Genomic DNA, 10,162 nt, shown 5'->3' on the forward strand with positions numbered 1-10,162 from the left:
TCCCCACCCCCCACTGGAAAGATATATAAAGGGAGAAGACTAAAGCTGGGGGCAGGCAAAGGAAAGGAAGGGAAACACTCCTGGTACGTGGAGGCATTACAGTCACAAATTTCTCAGGCCTTATTTTGTAATGCAAATCTTCCTGATGGATATAATGAAATAAAGTTACCAGAGTGAAACTGTCCTTGCATACCATGAGTTATACAGATAACAATATTTTTTTCTCCCCTCACTCCACATGTTTTGGTGAGAATCCATTCCCATAAAGGATCAGGTAGCTGTACAATTCTGCCTCACCTCAACTGCAGGGCTGGTGGGGGGTTCCTCATTCAGTACTTCCTCTTCTTCAGCTTGCTTTTCCTTACCCTTTTTCTTTTTCTTCTTCTTGACAGGTTCATCATCTTCTACAGTTGTCTCTTCTGTACCACAGAAGGAAGAAAAATGAAAGGCAGGTTGTCAGTTATTAGGACCGTAAAAGGCAAAAGGAAAAGCTTTCTATGAGATGTGAGAAGATGCAATGATGATAGTAAGAATGCAAAATACTGAATACCACACTGCCCCTTCTTTACATCTCTCTACATATGTTTTCTCTCCACTTTGCTCTTACCTGCATGACTACTCCCTGCTATAATCAAAATATACAACTACCCTAAGACACAAGTGACAGTGTTCAGACAGCACTATTTGCATCTCCTGGTATAAACACCACTCCTATATGCCACTCCCAGAGTTTAAAACAAGCTTGCACGTTTTCATTTGTCTGCCAAATTATCTTCAAGTACTCTTTCTGAAAAGAGACTGTCCACACTGTGGCAAATCTTCACCAGCATCACAAGAGCAGCAGAAGGACTTCAAAACCCACATCAGAAATGCCTTCAGCCAGCAGTAGCTTGTTTGCAGCTGATTTCCCTATCTTGATGTTGGAACTTTGTTAAGAAGCAGACCAGTTTTCTTAACCGTTTAGACTGGCAGACACAAAGATCTCTTAATGCTGAACCAACATAAAGCATTTAATGGAAAAGCAGAAACTCTTTCCTGTCCTGGAAGGCAGGAATTTAATTATTTATACAAGCCAAGAGGAATGTTAACCCAAGAAAAGATTTACTAATGCCCTCTTACATTTATTTTTCAGAACTGTTCATCAACAACTGGCCTATCTAATCACAGTGGTAAATGCACTATGGTTTACAACTCATTTTCTAGAATACATACCACAATCTTGGGAATCTCTAGGTAAAGATATCAGGCAGAAATCATTACCAAGCTGACAGCCTATGCAGTAGCCAGGCTGTTAGTGGAGCATACCCGAGTTAAATTTATTTGTACAACCAAGTCAGTGCTGGATATCAAGTTTCTCAGTATGTAGTACTCATGAGTAAGTTCATGACGTAGCAACCGCTGTCCTTCGGTAGCTACAAAACCAAGACGACGCAGTCAGCGGTGTTTGTGGTGTGTACAGTTGCTACTGGAAGTGTGACTCAAGAAATAATTTTCTCACTGTACTCCCCCCAAAAAAGAATCAGTTTTATTCTGAAGCACACTCACTTACTGCTCACAAACAGAACAGAAACAATACCAGTGCAATTATAAAAAAATTGGAAGGAAGCATACAACCTCCTAACATCTTGATTGTATTTTGTCACAAGTTTAGTTCCTCAAGGCAGCAGCAGGATTATACGAGTAAAAAAAATATACTTCAATCTTTGCCTCTAACATAAGCTTCAGACAAAAAAATTGGCTTCGGGGTAAAAAATTTCTAGACATGTCTACAGGAAAATACAGCCAGCTAACACATGCAGTTTTCTGACATTAAAAAATGCCAGAAGCAAAACAGCAAAGGATTCCAGATAGAGGAACTGGTAAATATAATTGTAAGTGGATTCTGCCATACACATCATTCACAGTGAACAGTGTGCAAGCATAAGGCATTCAAAACGTGTGTAAAAATAAGCATCCTCACCTCCCTATGTATGTCATAGAGAAATAAAAAGTAGCTGAAAGCATAAACTACATTAAAGGCATACAGTACAACAGGAGCATACACATCGCTTTTTGCTCTGCAACACATTTTCACTGAGCTGGATCGGTAAGCTATGCATTTACAAGCAAAATGTTGTGTGGTAACCTTGGAAAAGTAACATCTTGTTATTACCCTACATGTCATCAAAAGTCTGACACACCAGGCAGTGGAACCTGTCACAATTTACAACCACAGACGATGCACTGTGTGCTCATAGGCGCTGTCACTTCTCACAGCTAGCAGCAGACTCCTTCCTGAAGATTTCAGTTCCTGCTTTCTAGCAAAGCTCACTGCACAAGACTTCGCATATTTGTACCTAGGCAGAATGAGGCTAAAGGCTCCAGGGTTGTTGGCCTTTTCCCTCTGGGTACAACACTTCTAAGCCACTCAAGCTCAGTGGGGTTTCTTTGTGGTACGCAGCAGCTGACAAGAAAGCCAACAGCTCTTACTATCAGGCACTGAGGCACAGAAAGCAGCACCCGGAAGAGCAGTTTAACTGATGGCCCTGTGCAGTGCTGGGTATCACCAGCAGTAGTTCCATTCACCCATTTTCCAACCGTTTTCTCTCACCTTTTACACACCAGCCTGATGTACTCTCCCTCCCCCACACGATGCTCCGCGTGTACAGAATCAAGTCACACTGCCTCGCGATGAAGAGAGTGTCATGAAGTTGCTGTTATTTAAGGCTGTGTGTCTTGCAAGGTTCACTCTGTTAATTTACAATGATATTTCTCTTTTCAAGAGACCTTTCCAAGTGACTAGCTGCTACTATATCCTGATGCTTAAATGCAAGCTGAGCGCTTCACTGGGGGCACTGGCTCGCCCTGTTGGTGGTATGCATTCCGTCTAGCCACATTCCACTTCAAAGACTGTAGTCACAAAAATACCTGCCCTATCTCCCTTCCCCCACCATTAAAACAGGTTTTAACAGACAGCTCCTTAAGTGGATTATAACTTGTTTCAGGTACTGTCCTTCCGCTTGGTCTCTTTTTGGGTGTAAAAGGTGAAAGTGGTTTGAAGTCATGCCTCACCTGCAGCCCCCCTGCCAGTTCCTATCCAAAGTACTGCCACACAGGCACCCCAAACAGCGAGAATGAAAACACCACGCATCTCATCTGGCACCAACATTTGCATTTCAGGCTAGCACAATTCAAAATACTGTCCCCCTTTACAACAAATACTAAAGCAATAGTTTGACAAATCACTTTTCAGTGGCAGCTTCCCAGCTTATTCCTGTCCCTTACTGTCCTCTTGTAATACAAACTGGATCAAAACTGATCTGGCTAAAGAATTCCTTGTTTTTCCTGGACTGCTTTTCCACCACCCCTATTTATCATGTCACTGCACAAACAGCATGAGGAAGGAGGGGGCAGAGGCTTCTTTCACAACACTATGTCTGGATGTGTAATCTCTGACCAGGGAAAAGCTTAATAGAGTGCTACATCAAAAAGAATAGAGCCAAGAACAGCAGAAATTAAAGACTCATGCATATTCAAGTGGACATGCAACATAAATCTTAATGCTGGGAGTTCCTCCGCACTCTTCTGTGTATTACAGAACTACTCAAACTTCTTGGACCACCATCACCCCCACCCAGCACGCTACACAGTCATACCCACTATGCTGGAGAAGAGTGAGGTCATGGTCTGTCCAGGCTGTGTCAGGAAAATCCATGTACTTGCTGGGTGGTCAAATACAAGAATTTGCAAACATACGGGCAGTGCTATCTTAAAGGGTACAAGAGGACAGGCTGAAGGGATTAGTTCTGCATACAGGTGATACGAGATAAATAAACTCCCTGAAAAAGCTTCTTCCATAGTCTGAAGCAACTGGCACAGTTAGTTCTAATGCCCGAGTATCCAAATAAAAGAACCCAGTTGATACGAAGAACTGGGAAAAAGCAGGAGCTAAGATCCACACATCTGAAGGACGCCCTATTTTTTCAGGAAGAAAAGCAACACATCTGAATCCTGTACTTCAGGTTTTGGGAAGTTTTAAAAAAGCCAAACCAGCCAGCACAGATTTCAGTATCTCACAAGTATTCTGAACACCATCAAACAGTTCTTGGTAGCTCCAGGATACCTGCTAAGCTGCACCCAACCCCTTAACCAAGAGGTATCAATGCTCAATAAAGCAAAGGAAGCAAACGCAAGCAGGTTTCATGTATAAAAGCATGATCCATTGAGTAATATATTTATGAACAGAAATATCCTCATACTGGAAGAGACCAGGCTGGAAATTAAAGTAGTATTTCACCTGTGAGCAGCTCACACCTGTGAGATGTCAACACTTGCTTTGGTAATGCAAGGGAAGCCCAAGGGAACAATTCTGAGACTACAGTAAGGGAAGTTAGTTCAAAAGATCATCAAAACCAGTAGCTGTGAGAACACCCACATTCTCAAAAAAGCAAATGGGCAAAGTTCAAGCCTCCAAAGTACTCATTGTGACCTTGTCTTGAGTACAAGAGAACAAGCTGGGGCACAGATCTCAGCTTTATAGCACCAAAGGATTCTCCCTCCAGTGTAACTTTAATTCTCAGCTAAGTTTAGGTTCCTACAAGTTGCTCCATCCATGTACACAGACACAATGAACCAACTGGCATGTGGAAAGATCACACCTCAGCGTCAGCTGAGTATGAAGAGGGACAGAACCAGCATACTACACTGATACTGTGGAACACAGCAGCACAGAGAAGGGCAGCAAGGGAAGGCTCTGACAGCCCTCGCCTGCTGCAGGCACAGGTAGCTGACAAAATTTAGAAGTAGCTCATGCCCAGATCTGGCTCAGGGTCTCAGAGAAGTGACTTAAAGTCATCTTCCTTTTCCCTTTTTTCCCCTACCAAGTTACACACTGGGTACTCCACTATCATAGCAAGTATTAGGTCAGCCATTTAGAGGTGCTGAAGTGCACACTGGAGAGAAGGAGAGAATTGTTCTTAAAATGAACCATAATATAAAACCAAATTATTTTGAAGTCGCAGTCCAAAAATCTTTCTTCACACAGTAACTTACCAGAGAAGAAAAAAAAATAACTGTGGCCACAGTTCAATTTTAGCTCTCCGGAGAATAACAATTGTTCATGTATTATATAAACTCAGACTGAAATTTCCAAGTGTCATTTCAACTCAAATTCTGACATTCAATGTTTGTATGTTTAAACATGCCACAAAAAAGCAGTATTCTTTAAAGAAAATTGGGCAAGTTCTGGTTTTACAGAGAAGAGCTTTTTTGTCTTCAAGATACCGAGGCCCACAAAATATGAACCTGCTGAGCAAGAATTTCTGCAAGAATATGAGCTTTGTTTATAAATGTTGTTATATGCTTACAACTGTTTAAAAGCAAATGTTTAAAGTAAATTGACTGCAGTCTGGTGTCAGTCCATAAAGGATTATTATTTTTTTTTTAAATACACTGTCATACCCTAGGAGAATAACCAGGTATTGTGGCTGGCTGTAAATTTTAAGCCCCACTGCACGATGCACACAGGGACATGCTGGCGGCACAGATGCAGCAACTAACCTTTCATCTCTGCTTTGAACTTCTTTGCTTTCACAGCAACCTCTGTGTCTTGTTCCTCCACCTCCTGAATTTTGCGTTTCTTTGAAACAGCAGGAAGCGTAGAGTCACCAGATGGGTCAAATATTTTTACTTCGCTGTAATGAAGAAAACAAGTCAGTTTAAGTAACATAAAGAAGAGCTAACCCCCAGGTAAGATCCTGCAGTTGAACATAAACTTTCCAACACAACCTCCTGAGAATATTCACAAATCAATCTTGCTTGGCTAACAAAGCATCTACAGGTAGCGAGGCCCTTTCTCAAATAGAGGAATGGTTCATCAGTAATCATGACTACAGGAGACACACCACAAAGTACAACTACCTGATCTGAACAGAAGATACCAGTTAAGTAAGAGTTGGGTTCTAGTTTATATCCGTTTAAGGCTCCACAAAGCACTTAAATCACCCATTAGATTGATCTCTCTGTCGCTGAAAGCCTTTCTATCATAGCTGTGCATGGTCACAAGCACATAGCTCCCCACAGTTTGGGAAGTCCATACAAGCATACCCTAAGGGTACTACATACAGGATTAGAAGTAGCATTACTTTTGCTTTTTCTGCCTCTCCACCATTACGTTCACAGGGGACAGCTCACAAGGCAAGGTAATGCTATGTCTCATCTCTGTATCGCTTCTATCATCAACTTTACGGAACACACGAATACCTAATCTGTGTCTGAAACCGCCTCTTCTTGAATATTGCATGCTCTTTCCTTCAGTCCCAAACTCCTCTACAGGCTGCAGAGAACCAGCCACCCTGAAACCCAGTGCTCTTCAGTTGGATCTTTTCAGGGGCAGTTGAATCACCTAATAGCAATGAAGCAATTTTTTTTTTCCTACTCATTCAGAACAGAATTCCTACTGAAAGAGAAAGGAGTTTTAAAACAGTAAGCCTAAACTATTCCCTCTCCCCGTCCCCAGCCACATACTGAGCATCTGAACTTCTCTAAAATAGGAATCTGAAGTAGCTACTTTGCACAGGTTACAAAAGCAACTGAGATTAGTGGCTAGACTGGGAAGCACGTGGTAACGCTAGCAGACAGTACCATCTATTCATCCTCTAAGCATCAGAAAATATTCTTATGAGTATGAAGACTGCATATTGCTTTACAGAAATTGATTACACAGCCTTTTGGAAACACTGAACTCTGCTTCAGTTAAACCCAGGCCAAGAGCTTACTGGCTTCCTCGTCATTATCAAAACACTACTAATAAATAAAAAAAAATAATAAAAAATAGTCAGCAAATAAACATGTTAAAGATAGGTAATGCACACTCACATCTTTTTTGGAAAGCATACTGACATGCTTCACTTGAACTAAAAACTACCTGACAATTAATCTCTGAAACATTACTATGATGTAGCTAATTCATAAAGAATCCATAATTCCATAGAAGACAAAGAGATTCTTGCTAATCTCCTTAAAACACTAGTTTAGCCCTTCAAACAATCTCCATAAAGCCACAATACTGCCAATTTTGTACTACAAGGACAGTTTGACAGGGACTGAGTCAGTTTCCCTTTTAGGCAGCCAGACTAAGCCAAACATCTTCAGTCTCTCCCCCAAGCCTAGACACATTTGCAGAGCATGTCTAACAGTAGAAACATGTCCTGGCAGGAATTCATGACTCCTTATTTCAAGAGGTCAAAAACCTGCATGCATGTTGTCTCCTCAACACCCTCCTCCCTAAGTTACTGCCTCCTTAACACGCCCTGATGCTTCATTTACTGACACCATCGTTTCAAAAGCTGCTCCAGAAATCACAGCCATCACTACACTTTGAAATGCCTAGCATATGGAAATGAAAGTTACAGCTAGGCTTGAGAAAGATGTTTGGGGACTGCAGATGGGTGCAACAGTGCTATTTTTATTTCACAAAGCTAGCACCCAGCCCTGGTTTTGCTGAGTACTTGCCCTCTCTACCCTGAAGGTTCAGCAAAATAAGCAGGCCAAGCTAAGCAAGAAGCCTGCAACCAAATTAAGTGAAAAACCCAGATGTCACAGCTCAGACTAATAATAACCTGTTCCAATCCTTAGATGTTCAGCTGTCCCAGATGCAATTTACAATGTCACTTGGGCACCAAAAACTGCTCTAACAGTGTCCCGAGTACAGACCCTATCTATCGCTTAAGGTATGTATTACTTTACATACCGGACCTAAAAAAGGAGATGAAGCTTTGCTCAAAACAAGTGCTGCTTTTTTCTTTTCTAAGAGTAAGACTAAGTAGGTCTCTAGGACAGCTTTCATGTCAAAGAAATGCATTCAAACTCTGATTTTCTCAAATTTCATTTATTCAGACTTGCATTAAATAAAGCTGCTACATATTAACTCTCCCTAAACTAGTCAGCTTTTTGGGCTGATGCTGATAGCATTTAAATATACTTGTTATCTGATGATGTCAATACTTTACTACTAGAAAATCAGGACTGTTTCTCCAGTTCACTGACTTTACCACAACTGTAAAATGCAGGAAAATGGAAATTCCCATTAGCAATGGGACTTGTCATCAGCTTTTAAGAGCAGAAAATGTTTTCTGCATCTTAAATTCAACTCAGCCCACAACCAAAAAAATTTCTCAGAAATAAAAACATGGAGAGTTATTTATACTCAGCCAAGCTGAAAGGAAAAACTATTCACCTCTTATTTTGATACTTGTCTGTCCTGGCCAAGGCTTTTCCAGTGCCACTTATTCTTCTTATCTACAAGAAAAAAAATTTAGACATGAAAACCAAATTATTCATAACAAAAACAATTCACAAGTTCTACAGCTCTTGAAAGTAATTAAAAATAGAAAGAGTGACATATATTATTGGTCAGGCTCTTCTGTACCTGTATGAATCTTACACCTGGGAGTAGCATAGTGACAAGGAAGTAACTGGGGTGAGAAAGGCACATGCCTTTCTAATATTGCTCTTCAAGAGCCCAATTCAACTAAAGGGCATCTAGTACTGGATCAAACATGCCACAGCCACATGACATACAACATCATACTCTAAATTCCCAAGACCAGCTCAAATTTGTGCACACTTTCCTTTTTTGCAAGGATAACTGCATGTCAGAGCAGGTTTTCACCCTATGCCTGGACTAAGCCAACATTGAAACCACAATACAGGCGCCAAACTGGATTTGAATTAAATTTGTACTTGTCAGGTAATCACTTTGTGTTTTGGTATTAGTATGTCTCCTTGCCTTTGTTTCAATGGGAAGAATCACCTCCCATGAAATGCTCAAGGAGGAGCAGGCAGGTTTTCCTCATTTTTCTTTTTTGTTCTAGCAATGCCAGTACTACAGCATTAGTATCAGATCTTACAGCTTGGAAGCCTGAACCTCGTCATCATTTACAAGATCAGATGCAGCAGGCATGCCACCTAGAAGAGGAAAATCAACCCTATGTTCTCCCAGCATGCTGTGCAGATGGCAACAGATGGAACAGCAGGTACAGAGAGGCAGAATATGCATTAGGTAATGGGAGTGCAATGCAGCAATTTGCAGAATAACATCTTGCTTTAGCTACAGAGAAAGCTCCTTAAGACTAACATCACCAGTGTTCAGATTTTGGGGAACCATGCTGGAAAAACGTGAGGGGGGGAAACTCAAATGCACTTTCTTCTAAAGTGAAGAGAAAGAAGCTATGAAATAATAAGCATATCTTTGCAATTAATACAGAGATGTAGCAGAGTGTAAAGGTATGATCTTATTAATTTTGTTCACAATCAAGATTTTTCAGTATAATGTAAATGAAGACAAGCATGCAAACAAGAAAAACTGACATACAAACAAATGCATACAACCAGCTTACAAACCCCACTGCTCCAGCCAAGGTTGGGAGAAACTACAGAGTAAGAGTGACACTAGATCACACAACTGAGTAAGGGGAAAAGACTCAGAAAGCAGCGCATCACAAAGTCATACCATAAACGAGAATGTCAGCTTCATGCAGCCCTCTGCTAGACTTACCCCTCTCTCTTCCAAAAGCCTCAGTCTCGTCTCTACTTTTAGTCTGTTCTCAGCTCCCATTTCGGCACTGGTATTCTCTCCAAGGGCATCATAACGAATAGTCAAGGCAGTCTTAGCTGCCAGCATTCGAGAAATCTGGGAAAGCCAAAAAGAGTATTCAATGCTAAGACTTAGCATAAGGCAATGATTCACTCTGATCTAGAAACCATAGCCACAAACAAAAGAAAAAAGTAACCATTTACTAGCAGTGTTTTGTCCAAAAACCAATTAGTACCTCATTCTTTTAACACTGAAATGCTGTTAATGTAACACCTTATTTTCTTGATAAATAGAGGGAAACATCCGAGACAGCATGTTAGTTATACATATCCCACTCTACCCCACCCCATAGGAGCAGTTTAGTTAGAGGTGTAATTTCCAGCTGGATAGCTTTCTCCACAATTCAAGCACATATTCATCCACCTGCATTATAAAAGCCTACGCTCTTTAAAAGCAAGCCACAAAAGTTACTAGCTTTAGCACAACAAGAGCCTGATTTTCAAGCAAGGCTAAAGCCTGTAACAGCTTAGTTTACTATCACATAGAAAAAAGGAGTAACATACCCCTAGAGAAAGCCTATGTTTTATC

At 41.0% G+C, this 10,162-nt stretch overlaps 1 protein-coding gene across 1 annotated transcript in view; it reads right to left on the minus strand.

Moving 5' to 3' along the window:
- Positions 1–10,162, minus strand: part of NOP58 (NOP58 ribonucleoprotein) — a 22,944-nt gene that overhangs the window by 585 nt on the left and 12,197 nt on the right. Inside the window, exons 11-14 of the mRNA XM_035899111.1 lie at positions 9,536–9,670; positions 8,216–8,277; positions 5,539–5,672; positions 298–419 (exon numbers count right to left, since the gene is read on the minus strand). Of these exons, the coding sequence (XP_035755004.1) occupies positions 298–419; positions 5,539–5,672; positions 8,216–8,277; positions 9,536–9,670 (453 nt within the window). The remainder of the gene's footprint in view (positions 1–297; positions 420–5,538; positions 5,673–8,215; positions 8,278–9,535; positions 9,671–10,162) is intronic.

Source organism: Egretta garzetta, unplaced genomic scaffold, assembly GCF_000687185.1.
Source record: "Egretta garzetta isolate BGI_Z169 unplaced genomic scaffold, ASM68718v1 scaffold297, whole genome shotgun sequence".
Taxonomy (NCBI): domain Eukaryota; kingdom Metazoa; phylum Chordata; class Aves; order Pelecaniformes; family Ardeidae; genus Egretta; species Egretta garzetta.